Source organism: Odocoileus virginianus, chromosome 11 (genome assembly GCF_023699985.2).
Source record: "Odocoileus virginianus isolate 20LAN1187 ecotype Illinois chromosome 11, Ovbor_1.2, whole genome shotgun sequence".
Lineage (NCBI taxonomy): Eukaryota > Metazoa > Chordata > Mammalia > Artiodactyla > Cervidae > Odocoileus > Odocoileus virginianus.
In genome coordinates this window covers 21,773,770-21,797,910 of record NC_069684.1, presented here as the reverse complement: position 1 = coordinate 21,797,910, position 24,141 = coordinate 21,773,770, and the positions used below count along the sequence as shown (strand labels likewise).

General features: G+C 45.7%; 1 protein-coding gene across 3 annotated transcripts in view; it reads right to left on the bottom strand.

The window, feature by feature from the left end:
- ASTN1 (astrotactin 1) overlaps positions 1 to 24,141 on the bottom strand; it is a 349,784-nt gene that overhangs the window by 9,787 nt on the left and 315,856 nt on the right. For 2 of the 3 annotated variants that reach the window (XM_070474036.1, XM_020879725.2), the window contains exons 19-22: positions 20,931 to 21,082; positions 19,124 to 19,259; positions 12,609 to 12,709; positions 2,531 to 2,714 (exon numbers count right to left, since the gene is read on the bottom strand). In XM_070474036.1, the coding sequence (XP_070330137.1) occupies positions 2,531 to 2,714; positions 12,609 to 12,709; positions 19,124 to 19,259; positions 20,931 to 21,082 (573 nt within the window). Of the gene's footprint in view, positions 1 to 2,526; positions 2,715 to 12,608; positions 12,710 to 19,123; positions 19,260 to 20,930; positions 21,083 to 24,141 lie in introns of those variants that run through there. The other variant, XM_070474037.1, reaches the window with a different exon arrangement.

Here is a 24,141-nt window from a genome sequence, read left to right as displayed (position 1 = left end):
TTTAATTCCATGGCTGTAGATATCATCCACAGTGATTTTGGAGCCCAAGAAAATAAAATCTGTCACTGTTTCCACAATCCCCATCCATTTGCATGAAATGATGGGACTGGATGTCATGATCTTAGTTTTTTGAATGCTGAGTTTTAAGCTGGCTTTTCACTCTCCTCTTTCACCCTCATCAAGAGGCTCTTTAGTTTCTCTTTACTTTCTGCTATTACAGTGGTATCATCTATATATCTAAGGTTGTTGATATTTCTCCCAGAAATCTTGGTTCCAGATTGTGAGTCATTCAGCCTGGAATTTCACTTGATGTACCCTGCATAGAAGTTAAATAAGCAAGGTGACAATATACAGCCTTGACGTATCCTTTCCCAATTTGGAACCAGTTTGTTGTTCCATGTCCGGTTCTAACTGTTGTTTCTGCATACAGGTTTCACAGGAGACAGGTAAGGTGCTCTGGCATTCCCATTTCTTTAAGAATTTTCCAGTTTGTTGTGATCCACACAATCAAAGGCTTTAGCATGGTCATTGAAGCAGAAGTAGAAATGGTTTCCTGGAATTCCTTTGCTTTTTCTATGATCCAACAGATGTTGGCAATTTGATCTCTGATTCCCCTGCCTTTTTTAAATCCAGCTTGTACATCTGAAGTTCTTAGTTAATGTACTATTGAAGCCTCACTTGGAGAACTTTGAGCATTACCTTCCTGTCATGTGAGATGAGTGCAATTGTGCAGTACTTTGAACATTCTTTGGCATTGCCTTTCTTTGGGATTGGAATGAAAACTGACCTTTACCAGTCCTGTGGCCACTGTTGAGTCTCCAAATTTGCTGACATATTGAGTGCAGCACTTTAACAGCATTACATTTTAGGATTTTAAATAACTTAGTTGGACTTCCATCACCTCCACTAGCTTTGTTCATAGTAATGCTTCCTAAGGCCCAGTTGACTTCACACTCCAGGATGTCGGGCTCTAGGTGAGTGACCAAACTATCTTGGTTATCCAAGACCTTTTTTTTTTTTTATAGTTCTGCGTATTCTTGCCACCTCTTCTTAATCTCTTTTGCTTCTGTTAGGTCCTTTCTGTTTCTGTCCTATATTGTGCCCATCCTTGCATGAAATGTTCCCTTGGTATTTCCAATTTTCTTGAAGAGATCTCTAGTTTTTCCCTTTCTATTGTATTCTTCCATTTCTTTGCATTGTTCATATAAGAAGGCTTTCTTATCTCCACTTGCTATTCTTTGGAACTCTGCATCCAGTGGGTATACCTTTCCTTTTCTCCTTTCCCTTCTCTTCTTTTCTCAGCTATCTCTAAGGCCTCCTCAGACACCACTTTGCCTTCTTGCATTTCTTTTTCTTTGAGATGGGTTTGGTTACCGCCTCCCATATAATGCTGTGACCCTCCGTCCATAGTACTTCAGGCACTGTCCACCAGATCTAATCCTTGAATCTATGTGTCACCTCTATTGTAAAACCACAAAGGATCTGACTTAGGTCATGCCTGAATGGCCTAGTGGTTTTCCCTATTTTCTTCAATTTTAGCCTGAATTTTCCAATAAGAAGCTGATGATCTGAGCCACAGTCAGCTCCAGGTCTTGTTTTGCTGACTGTATACAGCTTCTCCATCTTTGGCTGCAAAGAATATAATCAATCTGACTTGGTGTATATAACCTATCTCTGAGTTAAGTAACCTAAAAGCAGAGGTGCTGAGCATTAGGAAGTTGTAGCCTCGGGGCCATGGTAAGTTGACAAACACTACATTATCCTAACTTTGGCCAAGTTAGATGCCAAGGTGGGTCACTGGCTATCCCTACTCTGCCTTTCAAGAGAACACAGAATTTAGTTCAAAATATATCTGTATGGACTTCCCTGGTGGTCCAGTGGTTAAGAATCCACCTGCCAGTGCAGGGGCACAGGCTCGATCCCTGGTCCAGGAAGATCCCACATGTCACGGGGCAACCAGGTCCTCGTGCTACAACTACTGAAGCCTGTGCGCCTAGAGCCCGTGCTCCACCACAAAAGAAGCCGCCGCAGCGAGAAGCTCTCTGCAACTTGAGAAAGCCCTCACAAAGCAACGAAGATCCAGTGTAGCCAAAAATAAAAATTAACTGGCCAATTAATTAAAAAAATAAATCTGTATATGCATATAACACATGCAAAGTTCATATACAGTAAATTTTTTGGATAACTCCTTCAATAAAATTTCTAATTTTCTTTCAAAAGACTAAGCTTTTGGCTCCTACAGTTTAGCCTTTGGAATGCTGCATCAGCATGATAAAGAAGGGGTAATACAGCTCAAGGGCAAAGGTTTTTTTCAGAGTTCAGGAAATGCATTCATGACTTGACTCCTTAATACAGCTTATCCATAACTAATCTGTATGAACGGAGTTGCCTAAAAGCACAGGACCTATTTCTCCAGGCACCTAAGCTCACCCAGGATATCTACAAATTCATGAAGGCAGTAATATAGTGGAAAAGGCGCAGTTTCCAAGAGCTGAGGTCTATAAAAGAGACGATGAAGTTTATTGATTACCTGGGGCCCAGTTCATCCTCACACCGCCAGGTGAATTCTCCAAAACTCTCATAGTGCTGGTTATAGTGGTAGAGGACTCGATGGAGAGTGGGGGAGCCCAGATCCAGGAGCGTGTTGTAGGCGGTCTGCTGCTCCTTCCCACTGGTATAGCCATTGAAGAGATTGTAGATCTTGTCTGCTATTTCTGACAAGGGGAGAAAAGGCACATAAATAAGATGTGTGCGTGTGTGTGCGCGCGCGCGCGCGCATGCACGTTAAGTTGCTTCAGCTGTGTCTGACTCTTTGTGACCCTGTGCACTGTAGCCCGCCAGGCTCCTCTGTCCACGGGGCTTCTCCAGGCAAGAAAACTGGAGTGGGTTGCCATACCCTTCTCCAGGGGAGTCTTCCTGAATGAGGGATTGAACCAGCATCTCTTATGTCTCCTGCATTGCCAGATGAGTTTTTTACTATTAGCACCACCAAGGAAGCCTATATATATATATATATATATATATATATAAGTGATTTGTGTGTATATATATATAAATGATTATAAATACAAGCATGTATGTGTATATATGCATGTAAAGGTGTATGTGGAAATATATGCATGTGTGTATGTGTGTGTATGATACTCAAAGAATACTGAACCTAAAGCCTGGAGAAAGTGGTTTGAGTAATTTACTTTATTTCTGCCCCATCGGGTTTCAGTTTTCTGTTCTATAAAATGAAAGGCTTCAAATAGAATCACTCTAAGGTCAACTGCAGTGATAATTTTCTTTGTCTTCACCCATGTTTCTTAAAAATACAGAGCCGGAGGCAAAAGCTCATAGATTGATACTTTATTGGCAAATGTAGTCCCAGGGAAGCAGAAAGGAGGATAGAGAGAAATGAGGCAAGAAAGGAGGCAGAGTAAAATATTAGAAATTGCTCAAAGGAACTGATGGTGATTTTGCAGGAGAATGTATGAAGCTACCCGGTTCCCACTAGTTCCTCCACGGGGAGAAAGGAAGAAGACTTTACACCCAGCTCCCATTCGGGATCTTTCACACTTGCTCCTGGGAGGCATTAACTCCCCTGCACCTCTAGGCTGCATAGCTTGGGTACAAATGGGATTCTGCAAAGCAGTGTGGAAGCCCTGAGCAGTGGGGAGCAGCATGTGGCTCAGGGACCAGGGGAGGCACGGCCAGGTCATGCCTCCAGCAACGTGAAGACCTGGAGCGGCTGCAGTGCCAAAGGGAACCTGAGCCTGTGACCACAGGAATGCAGGTCCTTTGCTAGGGCCACCCGGACAGCCGGGAAGGCAAGCTTGTGGTGCTGATCTGTGCTGACATGTGCATTGAGTCCAGTGCGTTCTGCAGTTCCAAATGAGTGATCTTTTGGTTTAATTTATACCCCTTAGATTTCTGCCTCCAAGGTATGCATTGGTAAGACCGAAGTTGGTGATGTGGCAAAGTGGCAGTGAGTTTGTGTAGCCTTGGCATTCTTTCTTATGGAGCTCAAAGCACTTTATCATTAAATATTTTCTCATTAGACCTGTCAGAAAGGACATTTGTTCACACTTCCTTCCTAAATAGCTGGGAACTGAGATCTGGAAAGCAATGCTTTGTCTTGGACTCAGAGTTAAATCTGGGGATGGAGAAACTAAGTTCTACGGGCTTCTGAGTCAGACTTTGCCCACTTGATCCCCTGTTGGCCAAAAAGCCCTGATTCATTGTAAAAATTTCAAAAGAATTCAAGGCTGCTGGTAATGATAGAGCCATTATTGTAAGAATTTTCTGGGTTGGAATGACTAAAATTTTTACCTCTGCCCAAACACTGCAATGATTTCATTTTTTATTCTATCCTGCTTATTGTCCAGGAGCCAGATATTACTTCTTTAGTGTCCTGAGTGGCCAGAATAAGGCTAGACACTGTAATAGATTCACAATTGTTAGCTCAATGGGTGAAATTCATGACTTTAGGAGTCATTTGATTCTACTTTGGGGGAGGGTTTCTGGTGATGTATCTCCAGACCAGGTTATACCAACCCATTAGCAGTTAAACCCTTGTAACCAGCATCTTTATCTGCAATAAAAATAATTTCAGTCCAGAAATTCATTTGGATTTTCAGGACTTTAAAATTCTCAGGTTGTTAAAGTTAGATCAAGAGGTAAAGTGGACAGTGATTTAGACTATAAAGATCTCTGGTATTTATTATATATTAATAGAATATAAAGAACATAAATAAAATTATATAGAATGTAAAGAGCTCTGGTATTTATTTGTTAACAGCCTATTGGTTGCCAAGAACATTACACCTGTGAATTTTAATCCTCACACCAGCACTGCACAATGATTATGAATGTTCTTGTCCTACAAATGAGGACAGTCACAAAGGCCAGGTTATCTGCCCAAGTTCGCATAGCCAGTGTGGACTGGAGTCAGGGTTGAAAACGTTATCTATCTCCCATTGCTTTCTTGCATCGACGCTCAGGGGATGGTAGTGTTTAACCAATTAAAATGCAGGAGGCAGGGGCTTGGGGGATGTTTTCTGGAGTGACTACTTCTGGCAGAGGACATTTCCCTGGCTGGCCCATAGATGCTTCATGAGAAAGAGTCAAGTCAATTTGCAGGGAGTCTGTCATTTCTGCAGTAGAAATGGAAAGAAGCAGAGGGACTATCCTAAGAGCTATGCTGTGTTCAATGGGAGGCGGGGAGTGTGCACTTAGAGAAGAAAGACCAATAGAGGAACAATGTATGATGAGATCAGGGCCCAGACAGGGAGGTCTGGGGTCCCTTCTCCCACCCTTTTTCTGATGTCAGTCTGTTCTTATTTCTGGTGATGGGACATGGCATCCCAGGCTCCGGCCCTGGTGGTAACATTCTGCTGAGGAACAGTGACGACTGAGAAGGTGTTTTCTGGCATATTTACTACTCTCCAACACAACAGTAATATCCAACTAAAGAAGGCCATTAGCATCAGCATTTGTGTCTGAGACCAGGTGAGATAGGCCCAGGTTCCATGATAAATCTCCTAAAACCAAGGTAACCTAACTCCAGGGTGTGCTTAAAAGCCTTCATCAGTAAATGGGATGCTATATTCAGAAAGATCTACATGCTAGTCTTCTAGAGACTGAGTATTTCTGGCTCTTCCTAGCTTCGCTGAGGGAATTTATGGATATTATTTCATTAGCTTTCATAGCTTCTGAGGAATTCACTAACTCAAAGAATGTTAAAGACTCTAAGGTATTTTTGGTTATCATTTACCCAGCTTTCAGCTTCCCAGAAGTCTTGAGCTATCCAAAATACATATGGGTCTTTCCTCTGTTGACATGCAGGGTGTTCAGGAATAGTTAAAATGCCAGTGAAGAGATGGCAACGTGTCAATATATGCAGCCTCATCACAAAAAGAAAAAAAAAGAGAGAGAAGGGAGTTAAGAACGCTTGGGCAGCAGAATAAATCAACAGGGCTGGGACTAAAGGTCTCAGACCCAAAGGTATGGTTTGAGAATAGGCACCAAGGCACCAAATGGAGTTGGGCTCCACTGGCTGTGTGACCTTGGACAAGTCACTTAACCTCTCTGGGTTTTAGTTTCCTTGTTTGTTCCATGAGGATCAATAACACATATCTTCCAAGAGTATTGTGAGGCTAAAAGTGATGATGAATGTAAAGCCTTTCTTTCTCATGATGTCTAGAAAGAGCAAGTACACATTTACTGACTAATTCATTCTAAAAAATTTTTAACTGAGTGCTTACCACATTCTTGACATTTTTCTATGTACTTGGGCTACATCAGGGAGAAACTTTGATAAAAGTTCTCATTTTATGATACAGTCTGGTGGTAGGACACATTCAATGAAGCAATAAACATAATACATAAGTAAAATATGGTGTGTTAAAAAATAAAACAGGAGAAGGAAGACTGGGAGTGCTGGATGGGGCATTGCAATTTTAAATATGAGGGAATCACTGGAAAGATGACAATCAAGCTGAGGCTTGGAGAGGGAGAGAGAATGAGCTGGGGACATCTGGGCAGAGCAGATCAGGGAGAGCAAACACCAGCACAGAAGCTCCCCAGCTATGATGGGCAGCAGATCTGAAAAAGGCGGGTCACCCATGGTGTCTGGAAGTAAGGGAGAGAGAGAGCTGGACAAAAGTAGATATTATTTTTAAAAATCACTGTTACTGGTTCTCTACTTGATCATGCTTTCCCCAGTGCCATAAGACAGAAATTCAAACACAGGAGTCCAAGAGCGGGGCAGGAGGAAATACTCTTATTTAAATGAAAAGGAGTGACTCACTCCAAGGGCAGGAGGGAGCTTTCTTATCCCCCAGCAGTGGTTGTTCTTTTTACTAAGACATCCTGGGAAGCATCTATCCCTTCCGCAACGGCTTCCTTGGCTGCTGTGATGAAAGTCTCCTGAATGGAGGTCCTAAGTCATCAGTTTCATTATTTTGGTGGGGAATTACCTAAAAGCCCAGTCTGTCCCCACACTGAAGTAACTAACTGTGGAATTCCATGTGAAAACTTGAGGGCTATGAATCCCAACTGGCTCTCCATCTCTGTCATTCTTGTGTGCTGTGTTTAGTGATTCAGTTGTGTCCGACTCTTTGCGACCCCATGGACCGTAGCCAACCAGGCTCCTCTGTCTGGGGATTCTCCAGGTGAGAATACTGGAGTGGGGTTGTCATGTCCTTCTTCAGGGGATCTTCCCAACTCAGGGATCAAACTCGAGTCTCTTGCTTTGCATTCTTAGCACTGTCCAAATTGCAAAGTCCCCTCCCCCACATCCTCCAAGTCTGTTTGTTCTCTCCCCCACCTTTCTCTCTCTATGCTGCTCTGTGCTTCCTTCATGCCAGGGATTCTCAAACCGGAGAATTAAACTTGATTCACAGCCAGGAAGGCTTGTGAAAGCCCAGGTTTCTGGTTCCCACTGGAGTTCCTGATCCAGTAGTTCTCGGATGGAACCTGAGTGTCTGCATTTCTAACGAGCTCCCAAGTGATGCTGCTGCTGGTGGTCTGGACCACTCTTTGACCACCACTGTCCTATACTAACTCATTCTCTCGAAACTTTACTTCCTCTGGGACCAGCACGGTTACATGGCAACCAACGCTCCATTTGCCCTTGACCTTGGCTCACTCTTCCTTCCCTCCATAGCCCTATGTGGGCTGAAACCTGCAGAAGGCCCCTCCCCCAGATGTCTGCGTGTCTTCCTCCTTCACCTGCTTCCCAGCCCATCCTAGGTGAAATCCTACCCTCTGCACCTCTTAAACCATCCCCCTGCTCTGCCTGTATGTCTCCATAACATATGTCAGTAAATACTGACTCAGTATTTATGCCCCCCCCCCCTTTTTTTTGGTTTTTTGCTTTGTCATCCCTGCTTAAATATAGTCTCCATGAGGCAGGGGATTTCCCGCTCCCCCCACCCCCACCCCTGCCCCGCCCAAAGCCTAAGTCAGATATTTAGCAAGGGCTTGAAATAGGTTGTTTTATTTGATAAATTCAGAAATCTGATTACAGAATCCTTGAGAATAGATTCTGAGCCTTGTTCTTTTTGTTTCTTTAGCATCTAATACCAGGGTGTGTTATTAATGAATCAATGGCTGTGGAAGTAGCAATGAAGAAATGGATAGGATTTGTGTTTGGCATCAGGAGAGGAGGATGGATGTTGGAAGAAAGATGGATCAGAACCAGCCTTTGCTTAGTGAAGCCACATGAAGAAATCCTGTAAGCCTGCACCCCAACCAAGAGACTAAGTTGATCTTACTACTGACCATAGCCTTTCCTGCCAGGAGAAGGGTGGTTTCACTGGTAGAAACTTATTTGGTCAAAGGCTTTACAGTCATGAGGTGGTAAAATTCTTCATAGAAGAATTCCTGGTTTAGGAAAATGATCATATAAGAGTCTGGGTTTCTGTTAGATAATTAGGAGCTGAGGTTATGCTCTGGGTCACTTAAAAGGTAATTCCCATTTGTTCCTAGTTGTAAACTCCACCCAAGTGAGTTATATTTATGATCGCCATCTTGGTTTGAAGACGGCAAAGCATATATATATATATATTTTTATAATGGCTAGGCCAGTACTAATTTGCAAGGATGCCCTTAATTAGTCTAATTCATTAATCTCCACACCTGCCCTGTACAGGACTCCCTCCTGGCTGAAGGATAATGGGACCTGGGAACACTATTTCATCCTCTCAGCATTAAATTGCCTCTTGTCCTCTCAGCTGGTCTGCTGGGGTTTCAGAAAGTCTTCTTTGCCAGGGAGCACAAATGATCAGAAGCATATTTTGATATGGGTACCAGAATTAACACATAGAAGCCCCACAGAGAAATAGTACAGTGGTCTCTCCCTGGCTGGTTAGTCTACCTCGTGTATGTGCCTAGTCGCTTCAGTCATGCCCAAGTCTTTCTGACCCCATGGACTGTAGTCTGTCAGGCTTCTCCATCCATGGGATTCTCCAGGCAAGATACTGGAGTGGGTTGCCATGCCTTCCTCCAGGGGATCTTCCTGACCCAGGGATCAAACCTGTGTCTTTAATGTCTCCTGCTTTGGCAGGTGGGTTCTTGACTGCTAGCGCCACCTGAGAAGTCCCACTCTTTATTCCAGAGTTGCTCTATCCATTTCTTCCTGCAGGTGGCATTATGAGGCATCTCGCCTACCTGCTTATCACCCACTGATGTCAACCAGACCACTGCCTATTCAGCAAGGAAGTCCAGGGTGCCTGCCGCTGCCAGCAAGTACATTGGCAAAGTCTCCAAAATGGAAAGAGCTGGGGCACCTTCTCACCACCTGTCTCTGCTCTGGCTTGGAGTAAGAAATCAACAGATGATGAAGTAAGGGTGCCGTGGGTCCTCCCCAGTCTCTCATCTAAGGATGTTCCACCCCAGATTATATTTTTACCATGGACAGATTTCTTAGATGTTCAAACTCATTCTGTCCACACCCTACAAGCCAGGCAGTATTCACTCCAGAGAGAAGCACATTGGTCTTATACTTAAAGGTCTCGATTCAGCCATAACATCTCAGTGAAGACCAACAGTCCTGACAGGGGGAATTATTTTGATATATAGCTTGAAAACTATTTCCTAATAGAGGTCTTTTCTTCATTAGTATTGAGAGACAAAGGAAGGGTTTCAGTCTTTTACATAATAACCCTCTAAATATCTAATTTAACATTATAAACAAAATGGGAATTACCACAGAATAAGAGGGAGGAAGGACAATTTGGAAGCTTGGGATAGACACACACTAGTATATATAACATAGATAATGAATAAAGACCTACTGTACAGCACGGGGAACTCTATCAATAGTCTGTAATAGCCTAAATGGGAAAAGAATCTAAGGAGTGGATCTGTGTATATGTGTAACTGATTCACTTTGCTTTACACCTGAAACTAACATGACATTGTAAATCAACTCTACTCCAATAATTTTTTTTTAAGTTACATAAATTTACTTATTGAACTCTCACTAGAAACTTATTATCTAGGGTATCACAATCCCCACCCCATTTTACAGAGTAATAAGCCGAGGCATGGAGTGAAATAACCTGCTCAAAGTCAAGTAGTTAGATGGCAGAACAGAAACTTGACCCTGCATGGTCCGACTCCACAGTCTAAGTTTTCTGGAACCAGTCGGTCAGCATGCTGCTTTCTGAGTGTTAGGGACACAACTGTGACAAAGAGAGACCAGAACTCTGCTCTCATGAAGCTCACTGACTAATGAGGTAGACAGGCATTGAATAAGGCATTATAATAACAAACTGAGGTAAGTGTTCTGAAGGAAAGAAACAGGGTACTATGAGGGCATCGAGCAGTGGCCCTCCTCGGAGCAGGGACACTTATTCCGAGAACTGTAGACTGAGGAGTTGATCAGTGAAGGGGTGGGGCTGGAGCACACTTGAGGTCAAAAGCCCAACATGGGCAGAGCCTCCGTGCTGGAAATGGTGTCTTGGAGAGAGGCAGTGAGGCTTCAGAAAATACAGAGATTGATGGGGAGCAGGGGCAAGAAGAAGCTGGAGAAGTGGGCATGGGCTCCTCTATTTAAGTCCTAATATGCCTGATACATCGGAGAAGGCAATGGCACCCCACTCCAGTACTCTTGCCTGGAAGGTCCCACGGATGGAGGAGCCTGGTGGGCTGCAGTCCATGGGGTCGCTAAGAGTCGGACACGACTGAGCTACTTCACTTTCATTTTTCACTTTCATGCATTGGAGAAGGAAATGGCAACCCACTCCAGTGTTCTTGCCTGGAGAATCCCAGGGATGGGGGAGCCTGGTGGGCTGCCGTCTGTGGGGTCGCACAGAGTCGGACACGACTGAAGCAACTTAGCAGCAGCAGCATACCTGATACATATTTTGATCTTCATCACAAAAAGAATGGAAACCCGTTAAAGGGTTGTAAGAGGAGGCATTAAAATGATCAGATTTCTGTGTTGAAAATAACTGTGCTTTTAGCATGCCATGCATGTTTAATGAGGTAGTAAATGAAAGTCCTTCCCTTTCGGAAGTTGTAAAGTGCTAAACATCAGGGATCCTAATTAAGTAGATCTAGGGTTTCCCTAGAAGGCATAAAAAGAAGAGGGCAACAAAAGATGAGATGGTTGGATGGCATCACCAATGCAATGGCCATGAAACTTGGGCAAACTCCGAGAGACAGTGATGGACAGGGAGGCCTGGCGTGCTGCAGTCCATGGGGTTGCAAAGAGTCAGACATGACTTGGTGACTGAATAACAACAACAGGCCCTCCCTGGTGATCCAGGGGTGAAGAATCCACCTTGCGATGCAGAAGACCCAGGTTCAATTCCTAGTCCGGGAAGATCCCACATGACTCAGAGCTGCTAAGCCCACAACTGCTGAGCCCAAGCTTTAGAGCCGGAGAGAAGCAAACACTGAGCCCGTATGCGCAACCATGGAAGCCTGCAAGCCCTAGAGTCTGCTCCACACCCAGAGAAGCCCCCACAGTGAGAAGCCCACGCACCACAGCCGGAGAGCAGCCGCCGCTTTCTTCAACTAGGAGACCCAGCATAGCCAAAATAAGTACATAACTAAAATATTTTTAAAGAAAAATAAAGTAGGTCTAGGTCTCTCTTCCCAGTGTGACTTTGCATCACCGTGGCATCACCCCTTAAACATTGTGGGGTTATGTCAACTCATAACCAACTTGAGGCAGCTGGAGTCAAGTGCCACAGTTAAGGTGATTTGAGGGGTATCACTGGCCAGCTTGGCAAGAAAACTTCTCTTATCAAAACCTGTGCAACCTAAACTTCTAACGTCAGTCACCATTTCTGTTAATATGCACATGCTATTGCTCCATCAGCAGTCCAAGTGCTAATAGATATTGGTAGTTGATCAGATCACTTTAACTAGTGCCAGGGCCCTGCAGAAGGGGTGCCCAGAAGGGTGAAAGGCTGGTTGTGGAGGGAATGGAATAAACCTCAGAGCGAGAGACGCTATCCAGACACCAGGAAGCTTCATGAGAAGCAGCAGTCAGAAATGTGTTATTTGTAAAATAGATGTTGACTGAAAACCCAACTCTTCCTAACTGACAAGGGCTCATTCTGGTGCACTGAAAAAGGACAATTCTTTACCAAAGAACTGATCCATAACAACTCCAAACTACAGAATGAAGATTTTGACACATCTTTTGTAGGAGGGAGTCATACAGCAATGCATTCTAAATCTGTAGTCTTCCTTTACTGTAATTCAAAATAAACTTCCAGATGTACAAAAAAAGACAGGAAGAGGGTAAGGAAGCTGATCAGCATCCTGAGGGCAGAGGTCTCTCTGACGCAGCGAGCACCTGACATCATGTCCCTAAGCACCTGGTGTACTGCTGTGGGTATCTGGGGCCTTCACCAGTGTCTGCTACGCTCCCTGACTTACAGGCCATGTGGAATACCAGGGCGCAATGCAGATTTCCACATCAGAGGCAGAAGCTGAGGCGTTCCTGCAAAGGAGATGCTCCACTCTTGAGCCTTGAATTCTCCCCCTTCCCCGCAGAACTCCAGGCTGTTCTCTTTGGACTCCCTTGCTCCCCCTTTCCCCAAGGTGAGGGGAGGTCCCCAGAGCATCCCTCAGCAGACTCTGATGGCCTCCACGTCTCTTACCTTGGGCTTTGACATCATCCACCACAGGGCAAGGGGTCTTCACGATCACATCACTTGGCCTGGAGCGTCGTCCTGTGTTGTCCACGCCCCACAGGGTGAACCTGGCAGGGAGAGGAGGGCATCAACAGAGAGAATTCACGGGGTTCTGGCTGACAACCAAGCCTTGCCTGGATGGACGGGTTTCCCCCGGCTGCTCTCGCCACCCAGTCATGCACTTACTACCATCACCCAGGTCATAAAGTATGCAGTATAGAGTCTTTTACTACTTCCTGGCGGGTCCTGGGCTGTCATTTGCTGCCTTGAGGATATTGCATGATAGCAACCATCATGGCACAGGGCAGTGTTTCTCCAAGTGGGGTCCCCGGACTAGTAGTATCTCCAGGAAAGTGGATAGCAATGAAAATCCTCTTACCCCACACCAGAACTACTGAATCAGAAACTCTAGGCATGAGGACAAAATCTGTGCTATGATAAGCCTTCCAGGTGACTCTGATGCCTGTTACATCCTGACAACTACTGAGCTGAGGAAAAGATGGAAACAGATGGCTTGACGTGGGTCTGAAACCTCTACTCCCTGAAAATAGAGTTGTAGTTAACTCCTCTGGGCTTTCTTTTCCCTCTCTATGAAATGGGGATGATAATAAAATTGCTTGCAGATCACTGTGAAGATGAAATGGCATAATAAAGCTCAGAAATACCTAACATAGTACCTGGCGCCCAATGATACTCCTATCAATTCTGTTCTGTCCATCTTGGGCTCAGTTGAGGCATTTGTGCCAAGCACTGAGGACAGTTTTACTCTTTAAAGTCAGAAGTGAAACAGCCAGAGTCAAGAGGTCCTGACTTGCCTGTGACTGAACCCTCTATTTCCTACATGCGACTCCTTCTGATCCATGGAGATGCTACCAGCCATGGACCAGGAGGCCAAAGTGGAAACCTTATGCTACCCTTGGCATTGAGAAGATGTGGTTCTAAGAGCCCACTCCACTCTTCAACACATACACACAGACACAGACACACACAGACACACACACTCCAGAAAGAGGATAGAGATCCGGCCATCAGAGGCTCAGTGTAAAATTTCCCCCTCGGGTGATGGAGCCGGATGCAGAGGAAAAAGCACCACCAGGCTCTGCTACTCAGAGTTTGAATATAACCATGACGATCACCCCTGGTGTCAGTGCCCAGGGCCTCTAACAACTAATCTAGTGAGTCTAAAGCCAATCATTAACACTGCTTTTCTTGTCTCTTCTCTTTTGCTCTGTCTCCCTGGGAGGTTGCATTTATTGGCAATTCTGGATCTTCTTTCCTCTGGGCAGAGCTGCAGGGAGGAAGAGAAGTGAGAAGAAGAAAGAGGCCCCGAGACAGAGGGGCCTGGGTACCTGTTCAGGTAAATGAGCCTCAGACAGCTGAACCGGTGAGGCAGAAAAGAAATGGGAATTGCCTAAAGACTCTGCCAGGAAATACATGATTCTCTCGGCAGAGAAAAGACAGCCTTGCATCTATGACTGCCTCCCCACTGAGAAACCTGGGAAATGGTCAATGTTAAGAACCTGTGTGTCCTGATGTGCTGTTTTCCCTCCCTCTGCCCTCCCCAGGCTCAAGCTGGAATCCCACCCCGCCGGCTGTGCAGGATCGCCCCACCTCTTTGCTGTCAATCAAACAAGGACCAGGTGCTTGGCTTTCCCATCTTATGTGCACAAGTGACTCTGTCAATTCTACTGCCCTCTGCTTCTCGCCTTGCTCCTTAGTTCGGGTCTACCACCTTGCCTGGTATTAAACCCCTCTGCCACCCTGATCCCAAACCCAGGGGCTGGCTGCCCTTCTCCCCCACCATCCCTCTCCTCCTAGATCTGAGCCCTTCGCATCCAGGCCCACACTCTGGGCTGCCTGGATCCCTAGCAATGGCAGCCCCCATAAGTTTTCATCGTTCCTTCTAGACCCTGCAACACACAAACACAGGATCAGCCTCTTGCAACTATTTCTAGAATTGTGACTGATGTCACCAAACCTGAAGCCGGCACATCTGATCTGCCCTTCTGGTACCTGCTCTGTTTTCCAGTCTTATCCCCACAACCTGGTCTCAGGCCAGGTCTCACCTTCCTTCTCTGCCCTTCTGCTCTAGATTGTCTTGAGCTGTTTGTCAGGGATGGGCCCAGAAGTATACAGTGCAGACTGCAGACCTGCACCCCAGTTTCAGGGACTCCCACATGGATGCATTTCCCCTCGCCCTCATGTGCAGACTCTTCCCTGACCCAATTTCCAGCTGTCCCTTCTCACCAGAGTCAGGAAAGAGGAAGTCCTGTTCTCCGTGAGGTCAATGCACAGCTGCCAGCAGTCACAGGACTGCTAGCATGGGCCTGGCCCTGTGCCCTGCTCTTACCACCAGGCTCTCTTTCTTCACGGGCCCCTCCCCAACTGTGTGTCTGAGCCTACTTCCTGAACCCCCGCCCTGAGATCCAGTTTGCCTGATGTCCCATCCTCTGTAAGATTGCTCTGCTTCGTCTTCTCCCGTCCACCTCCCAGGGTCCTGAGGATCGCCTTAGGACTCCAGGTCAGGGCTAGCATCTTGCTACCTGCTGATGGGCCACGTGATGCTGTCTGCCTGAATATTTACAGGCTTAGGGGTCACTTGCCCTGGATTGTTGATAGTGGGTTCCAGCCATCTCTTGTGGCATACCTTACTTAACCTTGAACCCTTGGTTTCTAGCAGTTTCCCTGGAATGAATCACCCTAAGTCTCAGGTAGCACAGGGCTGTCAGATGGATGCTTTCTCTCAGTGCCTTGGATGCAGTTAATCCTCACCCCACCCGACTTGTCCCATCCCTCTAAGTTTCACTTTGTGCTTCATCCTGCTCTGAGTTCTCACTAAGTCTACTGGATTCTGGGCTGGGATGAAATTGTGTGTGCTGCATTTAATCCTCATTACTCTGACTGGGCATTTAGTATACAATTTAGGGTCTTAAGCCCTTATCATTTTTAATAGCAAAGCAAGGTATTAGGAAAGGCAATGCTTCCCCACATGCTTCTAAATAGAGAAGACTCTTGGCCTAAGAGACCGTCCTCAGTGGTCCTGGCTCTCTCAGTCCTGGAGGGACCCTGAGGAGTAGCCAGATTACTTTTACTATTGAAGCAAGCTTGGAGAACACTTCATGCATTTCAAGTGGAAATGTCATGTGCGGTTACTTCAGGAAGTCTTCTCTGTTCATTGTCAGCGTCATCGTTTCTACTTTTGGACACTGGTAGGACAGTAAGTAGCTGGAATCAGTGGGAAGAAGAGATAAGCTCTGCTCCCAGCCTGGAGGGCTGATGTGTAAGTGCATCTACTGCCTTATCCAGAGCTGCTGGTCCCTTTCCACTGCTGCCTGCCTGCTGGGATTGCTCAGTCTGTTGTTAGAGCCTGTATGATGACACGTGTATTGTGTGTGTGTATGTGTGTGAACCAACGCAGCCCTGTCCTGGCTCCAGGGCTCATGTTTTAAAGGACTGAAACCTGATGTGCAACGAGCATCCTTGGGCTTCCTGCTTAGGGCTGACTGCCTCTATCTGCAACTTTCACCCTTGCCCCCTCCAGGGGTGCTGGTTTCTATAGATGGCTCCAAATCCACCCCCTCTTTCTGAATTATCTGTTCACCGTCTCATTCCCCACCCTCCAAAAGCAGCGGTTCTCCTGTGGGCACACACTGCGATGGGGGTGGTGGGCTACAAGGCTCAGGAGTCATCTCCCCCTCTGGCCTCAGTTTCCTCGTGTGTAAAATGATGAGGTTGGACCAGACACTCCCTTTTAACCAGGGATTCTTAGCTGTTTTTGTACTGTAGGCCTTTCTCAGGATAATGCTTTTCCAATGCTTTAAATAAAGAGGGCAGGATGACAAAGTGAGCCAGTTATACTGAAAGGATGTTCTACCTCTGTGGACCTCAGGTGAAGAGCCAGCTTTGTGCTTTAATGTGAATAATAAGATCATGCTTGATCCTTCCAGTAGCCTGGGCTGTCTGGGAGTGAGATGCAGCGAAGAAAGTGCAAACCTTGATTCAGTTCTTCACCACCCACCACTCCCAGGCGACAAGCTATGTGATTCAGAGGAAGCTACTCAGTGTTGCTGAACTCCATTTCCTCAACTATAAAATCGGAACAATAACCCTAACCTCACAGGGTTGGAGGGTTCCCAGAAACACCTACATGTAATGAAGGTGCTGTAAATGAAGGCTGCCTTCCCCTGTATTACAGATAAGGAAAGAGCTGCAGAAACGTTGTGTCCCACTCCATCACTCATAGGCTAGAAACAAAGCCAGGTGTGGGGCCCGTGTGTTCTCAGGTCTTAATGCAGGGCTCCTCTCCTTACGCCAGGGACTGATGCTCTGGTTCACTTGATGGTTCTGCAGAGAGGAGCCTCTCTCCCAGGCCTGCCCGCGTGCTCTCTGCATGTGATCTGCAGCGCCACCTAGTGGAAGTTGGCTGTTTCTTTTCCCCTCTGGCTCCTGCAGTCTCATCATTTCTTTTGCAATCAACCTTGACAGACGGTTTGTGTTTTACGAGACTTAACAGGGAGACACTGTAAGCTCACCCAGGATAGCAGAGTTGGAGAAGGCATCAGACTCAGGTCTTTGATCAGGAAATGTAGCCAGACCAAGGCCAACATGAGGAGGGTCCCAGGGTGGGTAAGGACTGGCACTCCTAACAACCATGCCAGCCTCACTCTCATAGGAGTCTTGAATTCTGAATTAACAGTTGTAACTTAGTGACAGGAATTATTGAGACCTCATTATATATGGGAATTCCAGTTGCACCGAGTTTGAGGCATTTCCAGTGGGTTAGGTGTTCCATATTTCCAAATTTTTGTTCCTTGTATTGGTTCCTCCACTAATGAAGGACGTGCATGCTCAGTCACTCAGCTGTGTCAGTTCTTTGCAATCCCATAGACTGTACCCCGCCAGGCTCCTCTGTCCATGGGCTCCTCCAGGCAAGAATACTGGAGTGGGTTGCCATGCCCTCCTCCAGGGGATCTTCCCATCCCAGATATCAAACCCTTGACTCCTGCATCTCCTGCATTGACAGGAGGAGCCTTTATCACTGAACCAAGGCTGCCAAACCACAGGCCAGCTAATGAGAATCCTGAGTAGACTTGTCTTTGTCCTACTATTACCATTTATGTCTCTCTATATTTTCCAGCTCCTCCAGAATATCACTTCATCAGCCCGGCCCCTTGGTTACATCTCTCTTTCCTGTACTGAAGATATTCAGCCTGAGCACGGAAGTTCATTTTGCAATCCATGTCACTCACATTTCCGGTGCTTTTCCTCTTTGAACTATTTCACTGTGGAAATAGAAATGACTTATTCTGGAAACCTTGACTCTTCTCATGACCTCATCTGTAAACTGCTAAATGTTTTTCATACTGATGGGGTCAAAGGGTCCCAGAACTACATCACTATGAATTCTGCCTTCATCCCCCAACGTTCCCATCATGACTTAGATTCCATCACTATCTCTCCTCTTTTGGTGTCTTTTATGTCTGCTTCGAAAATACTTCACAGTTGTTCCCAGAGCACAGAGGGAAACAGGGAAGAGCTACCAGCAAGAATAGAGCTGGTCCAAGTGCCACAAGATAGGAGCTCGCTTTATTTTCTTTGAAGAAGGACCATCTCTCACCTCTATAAAACTATTTCAATGTGACTCAGGCTACCTTTTTTTTTTTTTTTTTTTAAAGCAGAGCTCTTGGTATTCTATTCCTTTCCTCCAGAAAAAAAAAAAAAAAAGATAATAATATCCTCTGACTTTCAGCATTCACTTTATTCTCCTGAGTTCACTTTCTTCTAGCCCCTTTCTTCACCATCTGTTTCCACCCCATCGTCTCCTGGCCGCTCATCATCACACCTCTTCACCTCTGCCCTTGCTGTTTCCTCCGCCTGGTGTGCCTTTTCTAACATGGCGCGACCTACTGCAAATCTGCACAACCCAGTCCAGACGACTTCCACTCTACTTAGAATGAATCACAACTTTCTTTTCTCTTCTACGACATGTTCTTTGCTCTTTTATATCTAGCTTTTATTTCATTCAGCTTGATGTTAAAGCTAGCTGTTTATATGTTTCTCCTCTGTGTTGCAAATTAGGATGGGATTACATTATCTTTTTTGATCCTCCCCTTCCAGTGTTTAGAAGGTCCCCTATAATGCTAGGGCTTCCCTGGTGGCTCAGATGGTAAAGAATCAGCCTGCCATGTGGGACACCTAGGTTCGATACCTGGGTCAGGATGATTCCCTGAAGAAGGATATGGCAACCCACTCCAGTCTTCTTGCCTGGAAAACACCATGGTGGGCTACAGTCCACGGGGTCACAAAGAGTCAGATACGACTAAGCAACTAACACACAGACACACTATAATGATGACTGAGACAAGATTTGGAACACTTATATTTTCCAAGTCTCTAAAGGGGCTCAAGTAGTAAAAAGGAACGAGCTAAAAGTCTGGGGGTGTTCAAGGCAAGGAATAATGAGGTGGGTGGGTGTCACTCACATGTAGATGGTGTCGGGTTCCAGGCATCGGATGATCAAAGAGATTGTGGTGAGCTGCTTGTCTGGGACCTGAGAGGGCATCGCACAAGGAGACTTCGCTCCGGAGATGATGTCGTCTACGAAGCTTAGCACCGTTTCTGCCCAGAACAGCAAGGAATAGAAAAGGCATGAGAAACAGTGATGGCCAAGCAATGTCTGGGGATAATCAACTCCATGAAAACTTCATATGCAAATCATTTGGTCCCCCATCTTCTTTTTTTTAAATTAATTAATTTATAGATTTCCCTTGGACTGCAAGTCATTCCTAAAGGAAATCAGGACTATAAGGAGATCAAACCAGTCATTCCTAAAGGAAATCAGTCCTTAATATTCATTGGAAAGACTGATGCTGAAGCTGAAGCTCCAATACTTTGGCTACCTGATGTGAAGAACTGACTCATTGGAAAAGACCCTGATGCTGGGAAAGATTGAAGGCAGGAGGAGAAGGGGATGACAGAGGATGAGATGGTTGGATGGCATCACCAACTCAATGGACATGAGTTTGAGCAAGTTCCAGGAGTTAGTGATGGACAGGAAGGTCTGGTGTGCTGGAGTCCATGGGCCACAGAGAGTTGGACATGACTGTTTGACTGAACTAAGCTGAATTTATTATTTTTTAAATTTTTGGCTGCACCCAGGGGCATGTGGGATCTTATTTCCCCAACCAGGGATAGAACTTCATATCTCTGGCATTGGAAGGTGGAGTCTTAACCCCTGGACCACCAAGGAAGTCTTGGTCCCTCCCTGATCTTCTTAAATTCCTAGTAGGGAAAGGAGATCTAGAAGGAATGATCTCTTCTGAGTGATTCACACCTAACTAATCAGTTTGGAGCCATTTGTCCAGAGTTAGTTCAGAAACAACTAAGGCAAGATGGACCCAGCATACCAGCGAGCCCTTTTATAACATGCTCTTGGCTCGGGCGGAGAACATCTGTTCTGCTCAGTGGTCACTACCAGACCTTCACAATACCTGTGCACACCAGAAGAAGCAGTAGCCAGCTCTCCATGCCCGAAGGCAGTGCATATGTTCCTAAGCCTCCGTGATAGTTTCACCAGAAGTTATCTACCCCGAATGAGACCACCCTGCCAGTGCCCATGTTCATGCATCAGTTTTAGGAATGATTTATGTTGACCTCTCTCTATGTGTAGAGAGTAAATACTGAGGCATGAAACATTTTTCACAGGGTATTTCCACTCTTTTAACACTTTCCTCTTCCAGCAGGCCCTGGCAAAAGCAGGTCCTTGCTTTAGGACAAGCAAAAGGATCTTTTGCTTGCTTGCTTTAGGACCTGGCAAAAGCTTGTCCCTGCTTTAGGACAAGACACAGGGTAATAAGCACATCTGTTTCTACATGCTTTTGCCTGGATGGGGTGGGGAGTGGGGGTTACTTCCCCCCCCCCACCTCCGCCAAAGGGATTTTATTTTTTTTTCCTGTAATCATGGCAGTGGTTAACACAGAATTATTTCCTAATTGTGGCCCAGGATAACTAGCATATTGTATTGTTGTTTCTTTGTAAGTGTGCCTGGAGGCAATGAAACGGACACCTCTTACATAAACAAAGAGGAAAACAAAATCAAAACAAGACTCTGTCAGCTACTCACTATGCAAAAACTCTTAAATGGGGAAGACGACTGCTGCTGCTTCGCCCTGCTCTTCCCACGTGACCCAGGGATCCTGGGGACCTGGGGCAAAGGCAGGAGGCAGGACATTTTCCTTTTCTCTTTGCTACCTTGGATCAAGATGAGCCTGCCCAGGGGTAGATGCTCACCTGTCTCCACTTTGGAGTGGTCCATCCTGTCAGTGACCTTCTCTTGACGGATGAGGTAATCTACAATTTGCACCCCGATTGGAGGCTCTGAATGTTCCCACTCCAAGACCACAAGGGTGCTGCTGGGCTCGTGAACCGTGGACAGTCTCAGCCTGAGTGCAGACAGGAACAAACATGAGACAAGGACCCAGCCCAGACCTGGGATGTCTCCGGATACCACTGCTGGCCACCTTCCCAATTGTTACATGGTAAACTCTCTTTTTTCTAACTTTTCTTGACGAGCCACTAAAATGATGTCTTTGAGGGCCTGTCTCCTTGACTAAAAAGTAAAGATTCTCGAAGGTCCTTAAAGTCTATGTTTTGTTCATCTAAGGGCCCATTACAAATTGGGAACTCAACATTTATTGGTAAATAAATAAGCGGGTGAGTCAAAGATGAATGAATACTTATATCGCACAGGGTTAGTGGAGAGGGCCTTTGGAGTAACACATTATAGGCTTGAAAATATAATTTCTGGATTTGCTCTTGAAAAATAAGAAAATGTGCCTATAAGACTCATACCAAGGCCCGCTGAAGGTATTATCTGGGAGAATCCTGTATTAAGAAGGACAGTCGGCTCAGCTTCGAGAACATTACAGGATCTGCCCTGCTGGGGGAACCCTGGCTTCCCCTCTTGCTATGGGGACTGACATCTGCTCAGTTTGGAGGTCATGTTTACAGGGGACTTTACTGGGCCAGAGAGAGCTGGACACATGTCAAGTTCTCCTTAGGGCGATGGCCTGCATCTGCAAACTCAGGTTCTGATTTCAGTTTCTATCTTTGCTGTTGGGTTTCTGTGAAGATCCTGATTCCTGATTCCAGTCTTTCATCGCTTTTCCCAATTCACTGGCTCCTCATGTCATGTCAGTTGTCCATTTTGACCACTCTTTGCCACCTCATCCCTGTTTGTGCATGGCAGAGATTCAAGAAACACTACTGACATCCACTGGTATGGATTTTCTAATGATCCAAGAGGTTTCAATTCTCTGTCTTTGTTCTGACTTCATGTGTGTGCTGTAGGTTTCTCACTTGCTTCTTGTCTTTGTTCCTTCCTAGACCACTGGCTTCGGGGAGTTTTCCCAGTTCTTGATCACACCAGCCTCCTTCCCTTACATGTATTTCTGCCATTTATTCCCAACCTTGACTCCTCTATCTCATGACCACCCATAAGCAAGGCCCTCTAGTCTCTGCTGAGTTCAAAGATGTGTCACTGGTCTCAAGGATTCCCAGGCAAGGTCGTGTAGACGGATCACACCAAAGCAATGTTCAATTTCAATTCAACAAATGTTTATTAAGCACCCATTACTTGTAAGAATATGCTTGGTGCTGAGGATGCCCAGGCCAGCTCCAGTCCCTTCTTCTATGGAGTGGTTGCCAGACCAACATACAATTATACATGTGATTGTAATCACATGTGAGAAGAACTCTAACAAGAAATCATGGGAGACTGTGGGAGCAACAGCAAGGAATTCAACTGGTGGGGAAATAATACAAACCACATGCTCTTCAGTGGCTTACTAGGAAGGAGTGCATAGTTTGCATATGACAGTAAAGATGGAGCAGAACCAAAACAGTGCAAATACTGACAAATTCATTAATTAGAATCATATGCACAGGGCTATTTTGAAGGAAAAAAGCATTAGGAAGCTTCAGTAACAAAGGCTTACTGAGGATTCAGAATCTGTGAAAATAGGGACCAAGGCTGTGGACTCTACCGAGAAATAGGACTGTGTATGATTTACACAGGCTTGTGTAGAACTAGAGTGCATCTCTATATCCAACTACTGATAAAAATTCAAGAAATTAGGGTCTGGTGATGGGAGAAGTGATTAGAGTTGACAAGGAAAGCAAAATCCTTAATAGACTTTCCTGTTTATGGAAATTTAGCCCAATTTGATTTTTTGCTGTGACATTTAGTCAATGCAGCTTTAGAAATGAAATCAGCTCACACTAATAACTGGATTTTGTGTCCACCTGATGATAACAATTTGGTGGCTTCAGTATTTCAAAGGTAGCTGTTTTAATTGGTGAATCAGTCTAGAAGCACCATGTTTTAGGGTCTCCCTTTCTACCAAAAGAAAGAGCTTTTACTCATAATGAGCTTGATTCCCGTTGAGCTAAGAGGCCCAAGTCATGGCTATAAAGAGCAAGAAGCCAGTGGCTGGTGTGTCTAAAATCACCCAAATAGAAAAGACCTAAGGAAGGAGGCATCGGACTTGTAATGACCCTCCACCCCTGTGTTCTGGTTCTCGGTGTTCTTCCGGCTAGGTCCCGGCCCTCTAACGCTCCCCGAACTTGCATGGAACAGACCAGAGGGCAGGGTGCACCCAGGCCAGCCTCTCACGTGCGCGTTTCCTCCTTCCCTCTTGCTCCCACTTCCTCAGTCCTCCAGTTACCAGGCCCTGATCCCCCCTCTGGGCTCTCTTTGCCTGACAGTTCACGGGGCCTGGCTTCTCTAGTTTGCCTGCCCAGCCCTATTTAGTAGACACAGTATTTCTGGGCCTCACTGCCATCGTTGAAACTAACAGGGGCTCCTGCCCTTTACATGAGTCCAGCCACTTCTGTTCAGCCTTCCTCGGAGGGGATGGAATCCAGGGATGGAGACCGGACATGTTCATTCTCAGCGACCTTTGAGCTCTTTGCACTTTCTTCACCCCTCAAATGCAGATACCCCTTAACATGCATCCTTGACCTGCCATTCTTCCCAGTTGATAGTCAATCTGGAGCACCCTTTCTCCTAGCTCTGGTTCTGTTTCTCATTTCTTTGGGGCTGATTCAACCTTCTTACTAGTGGGTACTTTTTTACAGAGCTCAGATCATCTTTCCTGCTGACCAGTGACCATATCTGTAAGACTGTCCCTCTAGAACTCTAAGGCAGGTCCAGAGCGAGTCAACCTCCTCCTCAAACCTGCTTCTCCTGGGATGCTTCTTTTCTCAGTTGTAGCCTATCCATCTTCCCAGCCACTCCAGTCATAAGTCTTAAGTCCATTCTCAGCTTCTTCCTTCCTTCTCACTCCCATACTCAACCCGTCACCAAACTCTACTGGTTTGACCCAAAGTCATCTCTCAGAGGTATCCTCTCTGCACTATGATGGCTAAGACCACGGTCTCTCAGCTATGGCTCTGCTTCCTGTTCTATGACTGCAGAAAAAGCTCTTCAGTCCATCTGAGT